We start from the raw sequence: 24,929 nt of genomic DNA on the forward strand, positions 1-24,929 counted from the left end.
ACAAGACCATAAAGGTATCAGAGTAAAATTGACTACAAAAACAAAGCAAGGAATTCCTCTAAGATGTGGAGACTGAACAGTACACTACTAGAAGACCACTTGGTTGATGAGGAGCTCAAAGAAGAAATTCAAAAATACCCTGAGACAAATAATGGCGAGGGCACAATCTACCAGAGTGTATGGGGCACAGCGAAAGCAGTAGTAAGAGGAAAGTATATGCCAGCCCACATACAGAAACAAGAAAGAACCCAAACAACCTGATCTGTCATCTCAAGGAACTAAAATAAGAAGAACTGGGGAAGGGGGTGGGAAAGGAAGGGATAAAAAAAATAGAGCAGAAATAAGTGAAATAGAAGTGAAAAAGATTGTCCAAAATATCAATGAACTATAAAGGCTGGTTCATTGAAAAACTAAACAAAATAGACATACCTCTAGCTATACTCACAAAGAAAAAGAGGGGAAAAATTTAAATAAATAGGATCATTATAATGGAAGAAGAGGAATTATAAACATATGACACAAATCCAGGGGTTACTAAGAGATTACTATCAACATTTACACGCATGTAATCACAAACAAACAATCAAACAAACAAACAAGCAATATAGATTAGACTGACAAATTCTTAGAATAATTATACAATCACCCCAGGCTCAATAGGGAATAGAAAATGTAAACAAAACAATTACAAGAAAGGGTATTTAAATAGTAATCAAAATTCTACCAAAAAAAAAAAAATCCCAGGACCAGAAGATTTCATAAGGTTTTCTAAATGCCTAAAGATGGAGTAATACCTATACTGCTAAAACACTTTCAAAAATTTCAGAAATAAGAAATTCTTTCCACTATATTTCGAGGTTAGCATCACACTAATACCAAAACCAAACAGACAATACAAAGAAAGAAAGCTGTAGCCCAATATCCACAGTGAACACAGATGCTAAAATCTTTAATAAAATCTTACTAAACCAAATCCAACAATGCATTAAAAGGTTTATACACCATGATGAAATTGGATTTAATCCAGGGACACAAGGATGGTTCAACATCCAAACATCAATCAACATAATTCACCACATCAACAAAAAGAAAGATAAAAATAATATGATCATGTCAATAGATGCCAAAAAAGCATTTGATAAAGTTCATCATTGATTTGTGATGAAAGCCCTTGAAACAGTAGAATAAAAGGATCATATCCTAACATAATAAAAGCCTTATGAGACAAACTCAGAGCCAAAAAAAATTTAAATATCTGGGGGGAAAAAAGCTGACAAAGGAGGTGAAAGACCAATATAAGGAAAATTATAAAACATTGCTAAAGAAATAGAAGACACAAAAAAAGGAAAATATTCTCTGCTAATGGATTGAAAGAATCAACATTATCAAAATGGCCATCCTACCCAAAGCACTTTACAGATTCAATGCAATTCCAGTGAAAATGTCAATAGCATTCTTCAGAGAAATGGACAAATATAGCTGAAATTCACATGGAGTCACCAAAAAAAAAAAGTTTAGCCAAAGTAAAAAAGATTCACAGACCAATGAAATAGAATTGAAAACACAGACATAAAACCACACTTATATGGACTACTAATATGTGACAAAGGAACAGAGAATCTACACTGAAACAAAGAAGTTTCTTCAATAAATAGTGCTGGGAAAATTGGACTGCCATTTGCAAATGAATTTAACTTGTCCACTATCGCACACCATACACAATAATCAACTCAAAATGGACAAAAGACTTAGATGTAAGGCCTGAAACCATAAAAAAACATAGAAGGAAATATAAGGAAAACACTCCATGACATAAACGTCAGAAACATCTTTGAAGAGTTGTCTCCAACAGCAAGGAAAACAAAGGAGAATTTAAGTAGCTGGGACTACATCAAACTAAAAAGCTCTGTAGGTCAAAAGTGACACCATACTGAGTGGGAGAAAATATTTTCTCACCATATGTCTGATAAGGGACTTATATCAAAGATCTACAGAGAGCTCACACAACTCAACAAAAACAAATCAAACTACCCAATCAAAAAACCGGGCAGAATAGTTAAATATGCACTTCTTCAAAGAAATGCAAATGGCTAACAGGTATGTGAAAAAAATGTTCACTACTGCTTATTATCAGGGGATGCATATCAAAACCACAGTGAGATACCACTTCACACCTATGGAATGACCCATATTCAAACAAACAAACAAACAAACAAACAGAAACAAGTGCTGGTGAGGGTGTAGAGAAGAAAGAATCCTCTTACACCATTGGGGGGAATGTAGATTAGTTGTGCCATTGTGGTAATCTATGGTATTCCACTAAAAATGGATCTGCCACAAGAGCCAGCAATTCCACTCTTAAGAATCTACCCAAATTACACAAAAGCACTAATTTGAAGGGAAACCAGCTTTCCTGTATTTACTGCAGCTCTAAGTACAATAGCCAAGGTCTAAATGTGTCCATTTTAAATGTGTCCAAACAGATGAATGGGTCAGAAAGATGTGGTGAAAAGAAATCAATATACACAATGGAATATACACAATGGAATACTACTTAGTGATAAAAAACATAAACTTATTGCTGCCATTTGCAGCAACATGGTTGGAGCTGGAGGGGCTTATGGCTTGCCTAATAAGTCAGAAGGAGGAAGATAAATATTAGATGGTTTCACTTGTGTGTGAAATACAGAGAAACCAAACAAATGGGCAAAGATAAACTTTAAAACTGACCTTAGATTAGGGGCAGCCAGGAGGGGAAGGGTGAGGACAAGGGAAACTATGGTCTAGAAATTAACAGTTATGTAAGAAAAATATAATTTAAGAATAAATAAAAGAGAAAAAATGATTTATAATAAGGCCTCATCTGTCATTAATTGATTTTTGGAAACTATGACTTTAAGTGAAATGACATAATGAAAGTGGGTCCTTGAACATCACTTTGTTCAACATCTGCGAGGATTATTTTTTCTCATTAATGTTACAGTAAAGCAACATTGAATGAAATTAAGTGTTTTTGCATATCTGTAATAGTTTTCTTTGATTTTAGTGGATTTTTAAAACTGCAATGACTCAGATCTTTGGTCTTTAAAAAACATGTTGTTCAGGGAAGTTTTAACACATGTAATCCTTTTTCTTCATGAATTTCTCTGACAACAAAAGAATTTCAGTTTTTTCCATTTTCAGCTATGTGTCTATATGTTCATATATCCATCCATCAAGTCAACTGCTATTGAGCAGCTACTGTGTGCTCACACCTTTATACAATCATCAATAAGCTATACTTCCTGATTCTTAGTATCTGTCTCTGTGTTTCATGAGTTCTGTTTTTTCATCATCCTCTTTTCCTTTCTCTTTCAAGTAAAATCTCTATGGCATTAGGACACTCAGTGACTATATTTGGCAAGAAATTTGACTACTTAGTCAGATGTTAGCAAAGTCTTAGTAAAGAGAAATATGCATCTCTGACACATTTCCTTTAAAAAAGACACTTCAGGAAAAGAAATTCCACATTCACAATAGAGTGTAACTCAAGGCATGTTTCTAGCAAGTAGTAAGTAAAAATTCCAGTGAATCTGTTCCGTTGATAAGATTTTGCATTTAAATTTACAAATATCATTTTACTCTGCTTTTTTTCCTCTTCAAGAGGAGCATAGATGATTATAACAAAGTGGATTTAATAACCACAATGAGCATTCAGGGGATAGAACATAGAGAAGTTGGGCCAGAAAGTACATGTTAGGGAGTGGGGAGTGATTGAAGAAGTAAATCATCTTACAAACATTTTTAAAGGCCTTGAACTTTATCTTGGTAAAGGGAAGTCTTTTAAGATTTTTTTTTTTTTTTTTGAATCAAGGGAATGACGATCCTATTTGCCATTTAAGAATCCTATTTACCTCTTGGGAAGTTGGAAGGAAGGTAAATATAAATGACAACAGAGCAGTGAGGAGGCTGTTTTAAAAGAGTATTCTAGAAGAATCCAGTGGGTTGTCACTTGGACTAGAAGATGGAGAGCGTCGTGTATGGATTCTCAAAACCAGCATATTTAATAATTGAATGTCAGTTCAATTATTATAGGAACTATACAATGTTCCTGGATTTCTTGTGCAACAAGAGAGAAGTGGTATCATTTTATTTAAGTGGGCTTTGGGGAAACACATGTTAAACAGATTTTCACTGATGCCTGTGGGCACAATCAAGTTGATATTAGTCATCTACAATCATAGTAGCATCTAGCATTCAGATTTCCTCACAGAGAACTTTGTGAGAATTTGGAGAAGAGAAATTTTATAGCAGCTGATTTTTAAAATTTGTGTTCTTAGTTTTTTTTTTTCTGCCCTTCCCACTGACATCAAAAATCATCTTGTAAAGAACTTGTAAAGAAAATGTGAGAGAGAGAGAGCAAGTGCATGCGCACACGCAGATCAGATGAAAATGATGTTGATGGTTCATTGTGTTGGTTCATAAAAATAAAATTTGGTATGCTTCACCCACAGAAGAAAGGCTGAATGTTGCCAGGGGAGGGATAGTAAAGTTGCATACCATCCTAACTGAGAGATTTAAAGGGTTTAGATTGTCTGGACTTTAGTTCTGACTTTGCTACTACTTAGCTGGTTGTGAGATCTTGGATAAGTTACTTCCTCTCTTTGTGCTTGTCAGTTCATTCATCTGCAGAGTGGCTAACAGCAGGGACCTGATTTTAAAGTCTTACATTAGTTATCGTATAGTATAAAACCATTGGAATGGTTTTATTTACAATGTTTAGAGACAGTGAGTGGCACTTTTAGTGTAATAGGTAACATAGAATGAATATCCTGCACTGGCATTATTACCTATATCCATGATTTTAGACCGTATAGATAACACACATATATTATATTTGGTCCTTATTATTTGCTCCTAATAAGAGCATGTTGTTGTAGTAGTGGCAAAGCCGTAATGATGTTGGTAAGAATAGCTTATATGTAACCTTCACATCAATCTGATGTTACTGTCCAACATTTTACAGGTGAGAAAACTGGCTGTTGGAGAGCTGAGGCAACAGTCCAAGGCCACAGGGATAGTGAGCACTGGAGCTGGCAAGCCTGGCAGCCCTAACTTGAGAGCCTGCACTTTCTAGTCACTGCCCTGTATTTAAATAGTTTCTGTTTACTCAATAGCCTCCTCACAAAAGAATGGAAAGTGGCTTTATTTTCACTAATAAAATTGGTGGTTCCCTTGCTTCTCAGAGTTTGAAACTTAGAATCTGGGTAGTATAGGACATCATTAATCTTTTTTTTTCTCCATTTCTCTTTTAGATACCAGTTTTTCTTACAGGTGAAGCAAGATGTGCTCCAGGGCCGGTTGCCCTGCCCTGTCAACATTGCCGCTCAGTTGGGAGCATATGCAATCCAGTGTAGGTTCCATTTAAGCAGATTTGCTTCAGAAATGTTTAGGGAAATTAATTTGATTTTTTTTTTTATTTAAGCAAGTTTATATACTAAGATTCTTACCAAGTGACATTTGGCTAAAAAATAATAAATTTAGTCAGGAATCAAGTTTTAATCTGTCCCTTCAGAAGATGAAAATGAAACCAGGTCCTTCCCTTAAGGTAGATTGGGTGGAGTTAGCTGCAGGAATGGCCACTATTTCTTGATTAAGCAGAGGACTGAAATCTGTTCTAGTCTGCATCCTACCTGAGTTAATAGACCCAGGAAGCTGGAATGTGTCAGATCACCTTGCTTCCGGGCAGCTGTAGTAAAGACTCCAGATGGTCACTGCCGTGCAGCCAAGCATTTTTGCTCAGTGTGCTTCAGCATCTGGCATTAATATGACAGCCACGTGGAACAGCTCAAGGTCGCATTACTATTTTGGAGGCTGAGGATACTTTCACTTACAATTACTGAGCCCATTCTAAGAATCAATGGGTATAAGAGAATTTAGACAGCATGGGCCTTGCCTTTATAATACTTGGAGACCAAAAATAGTGTGGAAAATACACCCTAAGTGAAACGTCACATAGGTGAATTGGGTTGGGCTTGAAAAGTGGATTAGCGTAGTGAGGAGAGATTTTATAAGAATAATATCGTGAACTTTCTGGTTTTATTTTGTTTCTTTGTGTCAACTACAGTGGCATTATGTGCAGTGTTGATGTATATTCCTATGATTATTATTAAGGAAAGTATATTTTGAATCACACACCCTATCTCTTGGTGTCATTGTCTGAGAGCATATATCAATAATTATAGTTTACCTCTGCTTTTCTAATATACATATGTATATACATATATATATACTCCAAATTCTGTTTAAAATTCTTCATTTTATATAAGCTGATAGGAATATTTGAAATTAAAATCATGATAATTGTAGTCTTTAAGAAAACAAAAATGTAAAACTTGCATTTTTAGGATGAGATATTATTTATACCATTCATATATGCTCATCAGAGTTGTTTTACTGAAGTTGTTGTGTATGAATTCATTAACAAGACATTTGAAGAAAATAGTTAAGTATGGTGTTAATGTTTTTGTTCTATTATTATTTTTGGCATATTTTTCTAAAATAAAAAAAATTGAATTTCTTTCTTTCTTGAAGCTGAACTTGGAGATTATGACCCTTATAAGCACACTTCAGGATATGTGTCAGAGTATCGGTTTGTTCCTGATCAGAAAGAAGAACTTGAAGAAGCCATTGAAAGGATTCATAAAACTCTAATGTAAGCCTCATACCTTATTAGGTATAGTCACCATGCTGTGCATTAGTTCCTCCGAACTTTCTCACCTTATAACTGGAAGTTTATATTCTTTCACCAATGTCTTCCTATTTTCCCCAACTCCTAGCCACTAGTAATCATTCTAGTCTCTGTTTCTATGAGTTCATCTTTCTAAGATTCCACATATTTGTGATATGGTAGGGTGTTTTTCTCTGTCTGACTTATTTCACTTAATACATTGCCCTTGGGGTGCATCTGTATACTTGAAAGTTGCCAAAAGAGTAGATCTTAGATGTTGTCTCCACGTGAAAAGAAATGGTAATTATATGACAAGATGGAGGTATTAGCTAACTCTGTGATGATAATCCCATATGTAATGTACTCAAAACTGGGAGGAAAAAGAATGAGGTCATATATTGCATCATGCATACATTATCGTCAATACTGTTGACAGGCGTAAGAAAAATTTCTGGAATGATAAATTTTACCTGTGCCTTGAACAATCTTACATTTTTTTCCTTTTATATTTTTTCTTTTTATTCCTAGTCACAATAAAATATTCATAGAAAACTCAGAAAATTTAAAAAGTATAATGGAGAGAATAAATCCCAATACCTAATGTCACCATATTTTTCACTGATAACCTTTGAAACCTGTCATGAAGAATTTCCCATAGAGAAAATCTACTTTATCCAGATTTTTGTATGTATGATTTCATTTACCCAGATTTTTGTATGTATGATTTCACATAAATAGAATCATTCAGTATATACTGTATTTTGCAGTCTCCTACTTTTTCAGTCACCTATATCATGAAATTTATTTAATTTTAAATACATTTTAACCACGAGGTCTTAATGTATTCTAGATTTGCTCTATATTGAGTATGTAAATTCTTCACAGTTGTAAGGAAAGTCCAATCCAGTTTATAGTGATGAATCTGGAAGTCATGATGACACTAGTGTGAGCTGCGGTGGGTATTATGTTAACACCACATGCACTTGTGAGAATATACACACTCCCTTGGTAGGATTTTCAGTCAATGGCCTGAAGCATTGAAGTTATAATTTAATTATAGTTATTTTGGTTAAATCCTCTTTACTGATTAACTTTCCTTTATTGCCTCTTATGTAACATTCCTGTTTGAATTTGCTTGATTTTAGATCTAATATAGTTAAGAAAAAATGTAGAATTAATCTGGTCAACAAAAAAATGTTTGCCTAAGGATCTGTTTCAGTGAGTAGCAACAGAAGTCAATTGCTGAATTGTAATGAGAGAAACCAGGCTCTTCATCTTGTATTAGCATGCACTGGAATGCTCTCAGCCTGATTATAGAATCCTTCATTTTAAGGTGTCACTGGAATGGATGCTAACAGAAAGCATGTTACAACATTATGTAGGGCAGTGTGTTTGGCACACTCTGGGGATACTAATTCTACTAGGGTTTTCAAAGTGTGATTATATTTTGAAATTGTCATGGAGCATTAGGTAAAGGGTCTTCTATATGTTATTGTAGTGGTCTGTTTGGTGATTGACCATTATTTCTAAAAGTATAAATCCTGATGAAGATTTTATAGCTTTTGTATTTTTAATTTGTATTGAAAATTGCTCATGGATTTCAAAAGATGCTATGTGGTGGATTTTTTTCCAGGGTACAAAGCTTAATCTTCAGAATGCATCAAAGCAAGATTTCTTATTTTTTAAAAATTCATAGTTCCTTTTGTTAGCCATTAAAAGGAATCTCTCTGTGTCTCTCTCTTTCTCTCTCTCTCACTCTCTCTCTCTCTCTCTCTCTCTCTCTCTCTCTCTCTCTCTCTCTTACACACACACACACACACTCTTATTTCCACTTCTCTGTGGAGATTCCTGATAGGTGCTCACTCTAATTAGGAATGGATGCTGTTTTCTGAACATTATCAGTAGTGAAAATTTGGAAAAGACTTCTATACTTTGTATTAAGACAATTACAAACACTTTTACAGTTTCTAAATATGAAATAATGAATTTTCAAACCATACATGTACTCAGGAGATGCCAAGCATCCCCATCTGAGTGGTAGGAGACCCGTTCTCTTCTTCCTGCCCTCACTATTTCTTCCTTTTCCTCCTGGTGCATGGAGGGATTTTACTCTTTGTAAAGGGCATGCTTTTAAATTCAAGTACTTAAATTCTCAATAATCTTTTCAGGGATTTCTGAAACTGAGAATTTTTAAATATATGCTGGGACATTGGGATTGGCTGTAATAAGTGAAAATCGATTTGGAAAATAAAATTAACATTATAAGTATCACCTCATAGTAAAAAATTCTGTCACCAGGAAGGCATGGTACTTCTTAAAATACAAAGATTTATGTTTGCATTATCAAGGGGACTATTTATTTTCCTAGTGAATATAATGAAGGTAGTTTACATCCCTGTAAGTGAAATAGCTATCAGTGATATAAAACTCTTTTGTTTTTATTCTGGGCATAGGGGTCAGGCTCCCTCTGAAGCAGAGCTGAATTACTTGAGGATCACCAAATCCCTGGAGATGTATGGCGTTGACCTCCATCCTGTCTATGTGAGTAACATTTAATTAGCACAAAATATGTTAAGCTGATGCCATTTTTCTTAAAAAGTCACTGAAACTTCCAGAGGAAAGCTATAGTTCTGTTTGGCAAGCAAATGATACTTTTTCATCTGTGTTTTTCAAAGACAAAGAATCTCTTGCATGGATTAAACACTAATGAGTTTTGCATAGAAGTCTGTGATTATATTTCTGTGTACAAAAACAATTAACTGGACTTGAAAACACAATCTGGATAACAGATCTAAAGGGCTTAAGCAAACGTCAACTCAATTTAAACTTGGTCTACAATTGGTTGTATTAGACAGAAAACAGACTTTACAAAATTAGATCTTTATAGCAGAAAAACAGTCATAAAATCACTTGCCAGAGAAAGTTAGGTGTTTGTTAGAAGCAGAGGGTGTAAAAGTTTGGTCAGGCAGGTTGAATGTACAAATTATATCAATATTGAGGGTTATTGTCTGCTCTAGTTACTGAGTTGTATTAATAGAAATATTTTGGCATATTTTCTTCAGTGGTTGATGAAAAGTTGTTTAATACATCAGTGAACAGTTACACTGTCTCTGCATTCAGTGTTCTAGATCTAAGTCTTACCATCTGAGCCACTTTTCTAACATTAACATTGAATATTGTGGGCCTCCCCTGGTGGCACAGGCGGTTGAGCGCAGCCCAGTGAAGCTGTCCTCAGCCTCTGCAGCGCGGGTTCGATCTCTGCTAGCCGGTGAGAATCCCACATGGCGCGGCAGACCTTTCCTGTCTCACCCGCTGCTCCCCTCAGCAGTGTATTTCATCAGTCTGACTGTTCTGTTCCCCATTCTGTCTCTGGTGAGTCTCTCACTCTCCCACGCATCTGGCCTATACCCCAGTTCTTGTATAAATAAATAAATAAATAAATCTTTAAAAAAATTGATTATTTTATGCTTGTAAGATCAAAATCCTATCCTACCTGTGATTTCATAAAATTTTAGTTAGCATCAGGCATGTTATTTGAGAAAATGAGCTAGGTGCCTTATTCTTTATAGGAAGTGAGTTGTTAAAGATTATATGAAGATTGACTATATCAATTGGTTATAAACCTCAATTTTTAAGAAATCTGCTGTAATGCAAATAACTCATTCATGCATTCATTTCATGTCTTTTGTTCATCAGAGTTTCCTAAAACAGAAAAACCATATCATTTTTTTTTTTTAGCGTTAGAATAACCCTTGGGTATACAGTTAATGTGGTGATAAAAGTTACAGACTTGGAGGAGGTAGTAGCTCCCTGATTTGTTAGATTACAATTTCACTAAATCATCAATGCTTAATATTACTTTGCTTTAAGAATACCTCAAAATTTTGTGAAATAGGGTTTTGTTTTTTTTTAATACTTTTAGGCCCTTTAACCTTATATTTTTAGGTTTAAAAAAAAGGAATTTTGTAGAAAATATGCATAACAGGAATTTTTTCTGCAAAATGCTTCTGTATTTGTGTAATATTTATTTTAATTCACAAATACTTTTTTTTTTGAGGGGGAGTAGTGGTAACGTATTGCCAATGAATTGGGTTAACAAGAATTTTCCATACATCCCTTAAAACTGAAATTTTAGAATTGAAGGGAGGCAGCAGCTGGTATTCCGCCAGAGCCTATTAATTGTCTTATATTCTTTGGAAATAGGATTTCACAGGCTATTATTTAACTTTGGCTTTGAAATAAGATTACAAATAGAAAGTTTTGTGCATGTCCTTGGTACCTACTCTGTGATTTTAATTTCACAATCATATTCTCTTAATTGGGATTTATCAATGCCTTAGTTTTTAATAAGAAAATATTTTATTTTCACACCTTTGATCAGTGTGAAAGTCACAAATTGAAGTAGGAAGAAGCATCATAAAAACCTTAGCAAACTCACAAATGTGCTTGCAAACAGCTGCCAGAAATTTCTGGAGAGAATTGTGGTGAGTCAGGCCTCATAATTGTTCATATCAGGGAATAAGATCGAGATGAGCTATTACATAAATGTGTGATAAGTATACTCAATGGAATACTACTCAGCCATTAAAAATAATGAAGTCTTGCCTTTTATGACAAGAATGATGAAACTTGAAGTGATTGTACTAAGTGAAATAAAATCAGAAAGTGAAGGCAACTGCTGGTTTCTCTCATATGTGGAATGTCAATGACTAAAACAAATGAACAAGACACAACAGAAATAACTCTCAGACTCTGTGAAAAACATAGTAGTCCAGAGGGGAAAGGAAAGGGGGTGGAAAGTAAGGATAAAGGGAATCAATTTGATAGTGTGAATGACATTAGAACTTTGATGGTATGTTCAGTGAAATATATGTACATATAGGGGTGTGAAGCTGTACTCCCAAAACTTATTGTATTGTAAAACATTGTTAAATCAATGAAATTTCATTCAAAAATTAATAATTAAAAACAATAAGAGGAGCCATCCAGTCACCCTTGATAGAGCCAGTCATTCTCAGTCCATGGCTGCATAGGAGAAATCACCTGGACCTCTTATGTGTGGTCAAAACTGTGTCCTTTAATTGGAGACTGAGTTAACTGGTTCAGCAACCCACGTGTCAGCACTCTTAATTACGTAGTTGATCCCAACTAATGTGGAACCAGGGTAGAAAACCTCTTTGACTCAACATGGGATGAGTCATCATTGACCTAATTGGTAGTTCAGGTGTTATTTAATGAACTGAAGTTAGCAATTAAAATATGTTAAGAAACATTTTCTTTAAAACACTGAAAAAAATGAACAGCTAGTTAGCTACCATCATGTCTAGCTAGCTTTCTAATCTAATGTCTTTCAAAAACATGCCATTATTAATGCAACAAATTGTGTTTGTATGGCCCATTGAGTTTGATAAAGAACTTTTACATGAATAAATTCATGGTTATAAACATATGTTTATATTTGCAGGGAGAAAACAAGTCTGAGTATTTCCTAGGATTAACCCCAGTTGGTGTTGTTGTCTACAAGAATAAAAAGCAAGTGGGAAAGTATTTCTGGTATGTACAATTTATGGGCAGAGTTAATATTAAAGTACATTCTATGAAAAAAAAGTACATTCTATGTGATGGACTTATGGTAATGGCAGTACAAGGAGTGGAAAACAGGTATATTTCCATTGGTTGATAATAAATGAGTGAAATTGGGTATAAATTTTCTCCCAGTGAATCTCAGTATATATTTTTTCTGTAAGTTTCAGGTACTGTGATTCTGTATTGTCTTGTCCATGGAAACTGTGTAGTCGGTTTCCTGCCTGTGTAGGTGTGTGCTGGTGGGCCACAGCCCATACCTATTGAGTACTAACTCTCTGTAGGGGAGAATCTGAGAGAGGTTTAAGAGTCTTTAGCTTTATACAATATCTGGGGGCACTGCAAGAGACTGGGGACTCCACGCTTTGCATTAGTGAATAGGCACAGGAGAATGAAAGTGGAGTTGTTTAATAAGGTGTCCTGAGCAAAGACATTTAGGGAATTCTCCATAATTACTGCAGTAGAGCATAAAGGAGTTAGTGTTTTTCATAATGATCCAATGTTTTTTCATACTGAACCAGTATTTTACCACTGTATTATATCTGAAGATTAATAAATAACATCAACACCACCATCAATGCTTTGTTTTTCAGGCCTCGGATTACAAAGGTTCACTTCAAGGAGACACAGTATGAACTAAGAGTACTAGGAAAGGATGTAAGTTTCTGTTCAGTGCTTTTGCTTAACTGAGAAGGGACATCTTATCTGTTCATTGACAAAAGATTGTAAAGCAAAATTTCCATGTTTTCTTCAACTGAAGCCACATAAACCAGGTTAATTAATTTGCAGGCACAACTTCTCATGTAATGGGAAGGAGACTGAATAGATCAGTGAATTGGTAATGGAGAAATGTCATTTTAGTTTTAGCAAAGGTTAAAATCCTTTCTAGACTAGAGGTGGGGAAAGAAGGTGATTGTCATTTCCTTGTAATGTGCACTTTGGTGCTTTTTGAGGTAGGAATCAGAAAATAAGAAGGGTTCATTCTGCTTACTGGATAAAAAGTGTTCCAGTTTTGTTCTAAAGTTCTCAAGGGAGTCACTGTCCTGCTCCTTCTTTAATTGATATGGAAAGTTGGGGACATTTTCAAAGGAGAATGTCAGACAAGGGAGCAAGCATTCTGAACTTGACTCCGCACCTTGGTGGTGTCCTTAAGACTGTTTGGGTAGTGAGCACAGTGCTTGTCAGAACTTTCACCCCTTGAGGTAGCTTTTAGGATATAGGGCAAAAGACAAGGATGTAAAGCTTCCTTTTAATCTACCCATAAAAAAATGTTCCCTTGAAGTGTTATTACTGTAAAGCATATTTATAGGATAAATGAATAAAATATGATGTAAGAGAATCCCCCTTCTGCCTCTTTGACACTATATGTAGAACAAAAATCTAAGTGAATGGCGTTGAGGTGTCCTGCTGGTGAGATAATTGTAAAAAAAAGTAAATAAGTCTGTGCTTGTGCATCTGAAAGTTGAGACACAGGAAAGATATGAGTGGGGCCTGGTACAGAGCCTCTCATGTAGCAGGTATTCAATAAATATGTGTCAAATGATCAATAACCTGATCTGCTGAGATTGTTCACTCTTAATCAGAAAACCTGATGTCACTCTTTCTTCTTCTTCTAGAAGAAAGCAGTGATCCCACTCCACTGTTTGGCAGCTTCCATTTATTGATAACGTTAAAATTTGCATATGGAAATTAGTTTTAGTTTATCAAGAGTTAAAATTAGCTGGGTTGTATGGCAGATCCATTTCTAGTGTTTTGAAGAACCCCCACACAGTTTTCCATAGTGGGTGATCAGTTTACAATACAAATTTTTAAAGAAATGATAGTCAAAAACACCAGGGTAATTCTCAGTGGTCTAGTTTGGAGAAAATTCAGTGCTCAGTCTTAAAAGATATGTTAATATAAGATTGAGTTAAAATTATCCATAATATTGTAGGGTTATACAGTTTTCTTTGTGTCCTGCCACTGGTTTTATGTGGCTTAGTAATGCAAAGAGTAAGGTCTGTTCAATATGTTAAAAATAATATCTCGAGTTTTCAATTAGAATATGATAAAATGATCAAAGTTTTCATCAGAGTGTTACTATTACTCAAAATCCTTTTTCCCTGTACAACGTATTTTTATGAGTTAGTCCTTTGGTGAACTATTTTTGGGTCATTATTGTATTAATAATGTGCCTATCTTAGGATAAATATTTGGTAAAATTACAACTAACCTGAACTTTAAGCTTCTTAGATTTCTCTGTGATTAGGTGAAGACAACAACAACAAAATTGAGACTATCATGTTACTTTTTTAATGACAGTCTCCATGGTATGAGCTGGTATCCTTGAACACTCTGCTCAGATCTTGTCCCTTCTGCTATTTTGAGAAGGGCTGGTAGTTGAATACCATCAAATACCCTGCTTTCACCTGGAGACTTAACAATGGTGTCAGAGATCTTTAGTAAAACTAGTATCAGAATTTAGGCCTAAATCAAAGGAATTTTTTAAAAATTCAATAGCACCCTAAATTAACCAAAGCTCTTCATCTGTGAGCATTCTTGCTTTTATGAATATGTGTTTATTACGAAGGAGTTACGTCTTTAAAACCTGTTAACAAATGGTTGATTTTCATTGAATGCCTTCACCACAAAGATTCTTCCTTATTCATTCATTCAACAACTATTGCTTATGTTAAAAATCCAACTGGGGGCTTCCCTGGTGGCGCTAGGGGTTAAGCACTGCACTATGAAGCAATCCGCAGCCTCTGCAGCACTTGTTCAATCCCCAGCCAGCCAGGGAGCAACAACCCACATGGCGCAGAAGACCTCTCCTGTCTTGCCCACTGCTCCCCTTAGCGTGTTTTTCAGTCAGTCTGCCTGTTCTGCTCCCCACTCTCTGGTGAATCCTCTCACCCCTGGCACCTCTGGCCTGTACTGCTGTACCTCTGGCTCTTGTATGCATAAATAAATAAATCTTTAAAAAATATCTAGCTGGGGCATAATTGTGGCTCATATCAAGGTAGCAACACTCTAAGTGTTGAGCAGCTGTTGGATTCTGGTTCTAACTACGTGGTTTCCCGGGCGTGGTGATCATTGCCAAGACCAGTTTTAGTAGAATGAAGAATGAAGTTTAACCCTGTAATCCTACTCTCAGTTCTAACCTGGAGAATCACAAGGGGCAAGTGTATTTACTGAAGTCCTTATGTGAAAGGCAGAAGAGGGAGGAGAAGAAACTTGAAGACCAAATTAATAGGAGAAAATGAACACCAAAGTTGATGCATACCCCCTAAGAAAATCAAAAGGAGGGAATAGGAGGAGAGGAATAAGAGATGGTGAAGGTAGATAACTCTTTTGAGGAACCTGACATAAAGAGGAATAAAAGGCTGGCAGACAGGGGAAGGGAGTTAAAAAGTTGTGTTTTGTATTTATTTTTTGTTTTGTATTTTTGATTGGAAGAAATAATGATGCAGTTTGTAAGGGCAGGAACAGGGCACAAGGCAGGTTTTCTGATCCCATGCAGATCGGGTAAAGGAGGAGTCAGAGTCCTCAGTAGTTTTGCAGGTTTTTTATTTGGGGTTCACCAGGCATATGGCAGGCAGGGGTGCTGGCTGGGGGGCTGGGAGGCTGGCAGGCCTCCCAGCCCCCAGCAAGTCCTCACTCTATCTGGGCTCTCTAGCGTTCGTTCTGCTGCTTCTCGGCTTCGGCTGCGGCGGCTGCTGCTGCTGCTGGTGCTGGTGCTGCTGGCGTCCCCCCGTGATGCCGCCCTTAAAAGCACAGTCTTAGCTCAGCTGAATCCCATCTACCTATGCCCACACCCTATTCCAGGTGCCCACCATCAGGCATGCATTCAGGACAAGGATCCATCATCTATCCTGATGGCGGAAGGGCAGAAAAGCCTGATATTTTCTTTACCCTACAGTCCACCCCCTCAGGGTTTTCTGCCATACAGTCTATACATATATACACAATTTTCTAAGCAAACAAACAATGCAGCCATGGCCCACAAAAGCAAATACATCAAATAACAAAATACAACATAACAAAATACAACAGAACACAAATAAGTCCAGGCAGGGCACCAACCAAGTGCAAAAGACAATTATTGGTACCAGCAGATGAGCCACCAAATCTGCTGCCGAAGGCACTGCTCATACGAGGGAGGGGAAATCACACACGGCATCTGCTATAACACACCAGGAGCCGTCAGGCTTCCTGGCCTTCTCTGGCTGTAGTCTCGGCTACAAGGCACACACAGCATCCACCCCCAGGATGCACTAGCTCTGGGATTGGCAATTTTATTCTGTTGGGGGTAATCGCCAACCCTCAGGGTTTCTGTCTGCAGTCGCTCCAACACTCGGCCTTCATGGCCACCCATGCGACTCACAGACCCCTGCTCTCAAGCCAACCCACTGCACAAGCACATGGGTTGGGGATCCAAACTTTGCATTTGGCTTGGGCTCCACCCCAAGCCACATTCCCCACCCGTCCCCCAAGGACAGGCTTCTCAGCTCCTCACCCTCACTCAAGAATGAGCAGGGCATCACCCATAGGTGATTTTACGAGACTCACAGGGCTTCAGCATACCCAGGCTGCTTAACAGCCGCTTTAGGGCTTCTCAACTTAGCATCAGTACCAGCTTTTGCCACCTTAGTTGGCTTTTCTCCTCCACCTGGCCACTGGGCATACACAGGCTGCTTTTGGCCATCTAGGCCCACTGGCCACCCCCAGATTCTCAAAAAATAAACATAACCTGCTAAGGTCCTCCGCCTTCTGGCGGGATTGTCAGTCCAAAATCATCAGTTCATCAGTCCATCAGTCCATTGGCCTCTCCCTGCTTCAGCAATGGCCTGCTGCCTCAGGGGTCATTGGCTGGTCCTTTCCGGTGTCGTTGGCTGGTCCTATCCGGTGTCGTTGGCTGGTCCTATCCGGTATCGTTGGCTGGTCCTTTCGGGCGTCTCCTTCACGCCAGGTCTCATCCTGTAGCTCGTGGACGTATCCATCTTCTATACCGCCATGGTGCCTCCAGCGTCGTCACAGGCAAAGTCTGTTCTCCTTAGTCCCTCCAGGTCTTCGGAGGGCTCCAATACCCGTCTGCATGGATCTTGCCGACATACGCCAATTGTAAGGGGCAGGACAGGGCACAAGGCAGGTTTTCTGATCCCATGCAGATCGGGTAAAGGAGGAGTCAGAGTCCTCAGTAGTTTTGCAGGTTTTTTATTTGGGGTTCACCAGGCATATGGCAGGCAGGGGTGCTGGCTGGGGGGCTGGCAGGCTGGCAGGCCTCCCAGCCCCCAGCAAGTCCTCACTCTATCTGGGCTCTCTAGCGTTCGTTCTGCTGCTTCTCGGCTTCGGCTGCGGCGGCTGCTGCTGCTGCTGGTGCTGGTGCTGCTGGCGTCCCCCCGTGATGCCGCCCTTAAAAGCACAGTCTTAGCTCAGCTGAATCCCATCTACCTATGCCCACACCCTATTCCAGGTGCCCACCATCAGGCATGCATTCAGGACAAGGATCCATCATCTATCCTGATGGCGGAAGGGCAGAAAAGCCTGATATTTTCTTTACCCTACAAGTTATACTCTGATGAATATGACCCGACATGTAATGAAAACTTGATGGTGTAGGAGAGAGTGAGACTTGATGGAATGAGACCCCTTGCTTCAATGGCAAGCATATAAATGGAGTGATGGTTTTAGATGGCAGCCAGAACAGTTCATTCATGATTAGTGACAGGAAAACAGCATGTGAATATAGAACAGGTTTGGGGGATGTTCTCTCTTGATTATTTTGAACACTTCTTCCTCTCCTCCCTCAGAGAACTGAGTCAACAACTGAGATTGAGGTTGGGGAGGAGGTTTAGATATCTGAAGAACAAAGATGTGATTAAGTAGTTGTTTTGGAGAGAAAATTGACAAGGGACCATGATAATTTATATGATAGTTTGGTAGAGGGTTAAAGAAAGGTCAATCATGGTATGCTTTTCTCTAGCCACAGTCAGAGACACTGCTGCAGGCAGAGAACAAATAGAGTTGGTTTTGCCAAGAGAGTAATGCAGGGAGAGTAAGGGAATCCAGTGAGGCAGGACAGTGATTCACCATGGAACTGAAATCGAATACGGAGATGAGCAAGGAGAGTGAAGGAGTGGTTGGATTTGTGGTGGAAGTCCTGGGGGTGGTTGAAATATTGTTGAGGGTGTAGTAATGGAGGAAGTAAACTGGGAAGAGGATGGGTCAGAAAGCTGAATGCTAACATTGAGAGTATGGTAGGGCTCCCTTTATTTTAGGTGTGAAGTCCTAGACCCTAGGGCAGTGGTTCTCAACTGGAGGCAGTTTTCCTCCCACTTACATTCCCCCGCCCCTGGACATTTGGCAACTCTTGGAGAAATTGTTGGCTGTCATGGTGTAGGATGAGGTTGCTGGCCTCTCAAGGACAGGATTGGGTGTGTTGCTAAATGCTGTTCAATATGTTGTGCAGGCACTGGATGGTCATCCACATGTGTCAGTAGTGCTAAAGCTAAGAAATCCTGCTCTGGAGTCATGAGCATGGGAGTGAATGGTTGGGATAGGAAGGAAGATACTGTTAGAAGACAGTTGTTTAGGGAACTGAGAGGTCTAGGTATTGGAGGGATCATTTTTATCATTTATATATTGAAAATCCCCATGGCATAATATTGAAGAGCGTGGCAGTGACTGGAATAACAATGGTCTGTGAGGAGGATTACTTTAAGAATGACAGCCACCTGTAGTCATGAGAGCTTTCAGGTGATATAATCTGAGGATATTCAAAACTGGAAGTTTGAATAGGGAGGGGAGAGAATGATCTGAAAGAGGCAATGGGGAGCAAGGAGGTTTCTCCAAGACAGTGAGGGAAAAAGTCATAGTGGTTTGGGCCTCCCCTGGTGGCGCAGTGGTTGAGAGCTGGGCTTCGAGGCTGCCCGCAGCCTCTGCAGTGCCGGTTCATTCCCTGGCCGCCGGCGAGGGTCCCACCAAAAAAAAAAAAAAAAAGTCATAGTGGAGTCATAGTGGTTTTCTCAGGTTTTTACTGGCAGGGAAGAGTAGAATCGGGATTTCACTGATGCTGACTGGTGGGCCATCAGCTCCGGAGGGCATGAAGGAGGTTTTCAGGAGTTGCCTAGCAGCAAGGGAAGGGATGTGCAGAGTTTGTTTGGGGATGATTGACATAAACAAAGATAAGGAACATTAAAGAGAGTGGATCCAGTTGATTCAAAGTAGATGAAGTGCAGAGGCTGCGAATGTCAAATGGAGTGAGGGTTGGTTTCCATGTCTCCCATCAATCCAGCCTACTGATGGGGTAGGCAGCCTGTGGGAAGCCAGGTTACCCCAGTGTACTGGTTCTGTCTTATTTTTCTTAGGAGTGGGCCTCTCTGACCTGTAAGTGCATGCTGGGTCTCATATTGGTTAGTGGACAGAAGACTGGTGGGGAACCCACGTCAGCACGTCAGATTTGTATTTCAGAAAGAGCTGTCTGGATGCAGGTGGAACATGGAGATGAGAACAGAGGCAGACAATTTAGGAGACCACGTGCTGATGAAGGGAATGAGGAGAGGTGGTTACCACATGGATAGAGAGAAATGGGGGGATTTGGGAGGTATTTAGGAGGAAACTTGCTTCTGATTGGTGAGAGATTAAGTGTTTTTTTTTTTTTAAGATTGAGTTTTTTTTTTTTTTCAAAGATTTATTTTTATTTATTTATACAAGCACTGGGTACAGTCAGAAGCGCAGGAGGGTGAGAGAATTTACCAGAGCCAGAGCGGGGAGCAGAGCAGGCAGAAGGACCGAAGTACACTGCTGAGGGGAGCAGCGGGCGGCAGGAGAGTTCTGCGCACCATGTGGGACCCTCCTCCGGTGACCGGGGAGCAGCCGGGGATCGAACCGGCGCTGCAGAGGCTGCAGGCAGCTTTGCAACCCAGCGCTCAACAGCTGCGCCACCGGGGAGGCCCGAGATTAAGTGTTTTTGTGAGAAATAGGGAGTTTAAGATCATACCCAAATTTCTTGGTGTCCTCAAAAGACAGATAGTACAATCCCTGGCAGCACACACATATATTGGCAGGCAGTAAATACATTTGTTGACTAAATGAATAAATAATGCTGTGCTAATGCGTCATGAAACTAATCTCAGCTAAATTACCAGTGTGACAGGATGTAGAACCAAAAGGTTCTTGGCAACTCTGGCCATGAGTAATTAGAACCACTTGGCTGAACTTTCTGGCCTCCTCTGCGAGAGTACACGGGAAGTGACGATGGCCAGGAGTTCTTACTGTTTGTCAACAAGCCATAGAAGTCTCATGTACATAAGTTATCCCACATCTAAATCTATAGGACTATAGATTTAGAAAAATATCATTTAAAAACAATCCCCAGTTTGCAAAGTTTACAATATTACAAAGAACCTGTTGTTTCATATGTATACATTGTACTCTCCATTTTCATTTGTGTTTACTCTGTCTCAACACACAGCTCACACACACACAGATTCTGTAAGTTTCATGTGTCTCTAAATATTTCAGCTTATCAGCTGTCACCACAGGAGTTATTAACTTAAATTTATATTAACTTAATACTTTTATCATCCACTTTCTATATTCCAGTTTTGTTGGTTGACCTAATATCCTTTATAATGTTTCCCCTTCTAGAATGGAATTCAATTAACTTCCTTTAATCTGGAAAATTTTACAGTATTTTTTTCATGACATTGATATTTTTGATTAAATTCTACCCCACTTCTTCAGAATTTTTGAAGAATGCAGTTCTATTCCACTTTTCATTTCATATTTGTCTGATACTTCCTTGTGATTCGACTGAAGTTTTACGTTCTCAGCTGGAAAGCTGCATTGGTGATGTTGTGTCCTTCTCAACGTGTCACATCTGGAGGTCATGGCGGCTATCTGTCTCTCGTTAGTTGTTAGTTTGATGACCAGTCAGAGGGTTGCAGATTTCTCCACTCTATAATTATGGTGGTTGTTTTTTCTCTTGCAACTATTAAGTAATTTGTGAGGAGATACTTTAAGTCAATTCAAATCTGAAGTTCCATGTGACGATGTCCCTATAGATCTGACATTTACTGAAGATTCTTGACTGACCCAATTTTTCACTCTCATGCTTGCAAAATGCTGATTTTACAGCTCCCCCACATTTGTCAGTCAGCCGTTGGCTGTGAGCAGGGGCCCCACCTTCTCTCCATGTTATTTATTTCTCTGTAATCAGGACAGACTTATGAATTCCTGTTTTCCCCACTGGTCTACAATACTTTACTGTGCCTAACTATTTAGTGTCAAGTTCACCTTGATATGGGTAGGGAGAGTCCTTTAATCTGTCTCCTGTGACCTGCTTCTCTCATTTTTTCACACTTTCTTCATTTCTGGTTCTTTAGGTGCTTCTTGTACCTATCTTGTCCCTACTCTAGTATTAGCCATTCCTTCAAAGAACCCTGACTCATTTTAGTAGTGAGGAATGGTCAAGATCTGATTACTATGTGTGGTCATTGCTACAGGGATCACTTTGCTTCTTGATAGTTTCAGTGGACAGAGCTAAGGAATATACACATGCATACAGACATCAATATAAGTACACGTGTATGTATATGTGCCCTCCTACACACACTTAGACATGTTTTAGAAATCAGGAGTTCATACCATGCCTCTGAGTTCTGCCTAGCCCTGTAGAGTTCTTCCTTTCCTCATTTAATATTTATATATCTTCATTTGGGGGTGAGAATCTGACTTCCAGCAAGAGCAACACATTAACTTGCTTGCTAAGTTGCAGAATATATCTCAAAAATTGTTTCAGAATTGCTTTTGTCAAACCACCAAAATTGACAATTAGTTGCAATTCTTTCACTCACATATATCACCTCACCCAGATGGAGGGCACATAGTAAAACACAGTGGTCTATATTACTTGGATAGGCCTCTCCTCCTCCTCCCCTATCCTGTCACTGTGTTTATGGTATTTATTTCAAATAAAGTTCAGTTTACAGTTTCAGTTTGCTTTCAGTTCTAGGTTTCCCTTCACATTCTCATTTATGTGATTAGATTTTTTGAAGACATGGAAGATGAACATGCTTCCAAAAGTAAACACTGTCTAAACATCATATTCAGAGAAGTATCAGTATCTCCCATGTCCCTTCAGTTCTGTCCTCCCACACTTCCTTATGGTAACCACTTTATTGTTGTGTGTTTTATTCTCTCTGTTTCTTTTTGTTAAGATAAGCATATATATTTTTATTTTCTCCTTTCTTACCTAAATGGTAGTATACTATATATGCTCTTACACTTTTCTTTCTTTTAGAACTAGTTACTAGAAATCTCTCTGTAATTGAGTGTTTTCTCCTTCTGCACAGCTATGTGGTACTCCATTGAGTGTATGTACCATACTTTATTCAATCTTTTATGCTGGGGCATTTGGGTAGTTTTAAGTAGTTTGCAATTATAGATTTTTATTCAATCAGCAACTTTTCTGCATTTTGCATCTGGGGTAAATTCCTAGTAGTTGAATTGCTCAGTCATAGGCTAAGTTTATATGTAGCTTTGTTAAATATTGCTTTATTCCTCCCTCCCCACATTCACCTATAGTTTTTATGCCATTTTATTTCCACCTACAATATATGAGGTTATTGAAACTATGTATTTGATATTTTCCCCAAGTATTTGTAAGTATGGGTTAAACTGTTAGTAATATTTGGATCCTGATGCCACATGATAGTTAGAAATTTTCAAATTCTGTGATGGATTACTAGACCTGTGGTCAAGCAGCATATTTAAGTTCATGTCTCTCACTTTGGACTGCTCACTGAACAACACTGACCTGTACTTCCTTAGCTATAAAGTGACTATGAGAATATTTTATCAGGTTTTGAGGTTGAACAGGCCTAGTCCAAAATTTGACTTGTAATAGGCACCAGTTCCTGTACTTGAATCATGTCTGTCTTGGCCTCCTGCCACTTGGGAGCTCCTGAAGTTTTGCGCAAGAAAGGATTGAGGCAGTGGGCCTCCCCTGATGGCACAGCGGTTGAGCGCTGGGCTGTGAAGCTGCCCCCAGCCTCTGCGAGGGTCCCACATGGTGCCACAGACCTCTCCTGCCACGCCCACTGCTCCCCTCAGCAGTGTATTTCGTCAGTCTGCCTGTTCTGTTCCCAGCTCTGGCTCTGGTGAATTCTCTCACCCTCCCGCACTTCTGACTGTACCCAGTGCTTGTATAAATAAATAAATAAATAAATAAATAAATAAATAAATAAATAAATAAATAAATAAATAAATAAATCTAAAAAAAAAAAGGATTGAGGCAGCACCCTTGTTCTTGGTTGCTCATGAGTCTTAGTGGTGAGTGGTTTGTGCCAAGGCAGGAAGAGGCGCCCAGGGGAAACTGTGTCTCTTAGGTCCAATACTTTTTCTTTCTTTTACTTGCTAGTTTGTTTCTTGACTTTCTCTATAATTAAGATGCAGATGTGCTTTTCATTTTAATGAGCTTAGTAATATTATGAAAAAATAATATTTGTAAGATTGGTAATTTGATTATTATCATTAAAATTATATCTGCAAGTATAAGAGAGAAATGTCACTTTAGTAAATGCTATAATTTCTCTAAACAGCAAATGAGGGAAAGATAGAATAAAAACAACAGTAATAAAAGTAAACCAAGTGAAACCCCTAGGTTTGTAAATTTCTTCAAATAGGAAGCAGAATGAACACAATAATTTTCAAAGTTTATTGAAACACAATATAGATTATTCTCTAATGTTTTGACTCACATTTTCTCCTTTACAACTATATAATTTATATTTCTTAGAATTAGTGTTAATACAATTGTTCAACAACCAATTACCTATAAAATAGGTAAAATCATTTTTCACATGTAGTATACATTTTTGGTATAATCCACACAGCTGACAAAGAGTACTGGAAGATTTTAGCAACTTTTGTTCTTTTAGAATAACATAATATATACATGAATGGAAATTAGTTTTGTTCTCTAAGTGTTCTGTTGAAATGCAGTGTGTTTTGATTCAAACTATTACATACATCTTAAGAAGAACTTTTAAATAAAATACTGGTGCATGTGTAGAGGGGGGTTTAAGTGTGCTGCAATGTTTTCTGTACTGCAATACTTAAAAGATACTTGGTTGAAAAAATGTTTTTTGATCAATTAAATTAAGGAAACACCAGTTACCTTAATCATTTGCACTGGTAGATTCACAGTGCACGTTAGCGTAGTAAAAGATCTAAGTGTTTAGCACAGTGCTTCACAAATTTCTTGATCATAGAACCCTTTTAAGCCAATACGAGAAAATAATATTGTAAGAAACACTCTTTGGGGAGCATTATGTCAGACAAAAACTAAAAGAATAAGATAATATTTTACTCAGTATTTTCAAATTTCTTTATTTTCAAATTTCTTCCCTTTCCATGATTGGCAACTTTTGGTCTTTTTTTTGTTTCAAGACTCACTCTGGGGCCTTCCTGGTGGCACAGCGGTTGAGCGCTGGGTTGCGAAGCTGCCCGCAGCCTCTGCAGCGCCAGTTCATTCCCCGGCTGCTCCCTGGCCACCGGAGGAGGGTTCCACATGGCGTGCAGACCTCTCCTGCCACCCACTGCTGCCCGCTGCTCCCCTCAGCAGTGTACTTTGGTCCTTCTGCCTGCTCTGCTC

At 38.3% G+C, this 24,929-nt stretch overlaps 1 protein-coding gene across 2 annotated transcripts in view; it reads left to right on the forward strand.

The window, feature by feature from the left end:
* Window positions 1–24,929, forward strand: part of EPB41L4A (erythrocyte membrane protein band 4.1 like 4A) — a 442,728-nt gene that overhangs the window by 208,468 nt on the left and 209,331 nt on the right. For both annotated transcript variants that reach the window (XM_054688039.1, XM_054688040.1), the window contains exons 5-9: window positions 5,295–5,392; window positions 6,574–6,694; window positions 9,163–9,250; window positions 12,174–12,262; window positions 12,886–12,949. In XM_054688039.1, the coding sequence (XP_054544014.1) occupies window positions 5,295–5,392; window positions 6,574–6,694; window positions 9,163–9,250; window positions 12,174–12,262; window positions 12,886–12,949 (460 nt within the window). The remainder of the gene's footprint in view (window positions 1–5,294; window positions 5,393–6,573; window positions 6,695–9,162; window positions 9,251–12,173; window positions 12,263–12,885; window positions 12,950–24,929) is intronic.

Source organism: Talpa occidentalis, unplaced genomic scaffold, assembly GCF_014898055.3.
Source record: "Talpa occidentalis isolate TD23 unplaced genomic scaffold, MPIMG_talOcc4v2.1 talOcc4.6, whole genome shotgun sequence".
Lineage (NCBI taxonomy): Eukaryota > Metazoa > Chordata > Mammalia > Eulipotyphla > Talpidae > Talpa > Talpa occidentalis.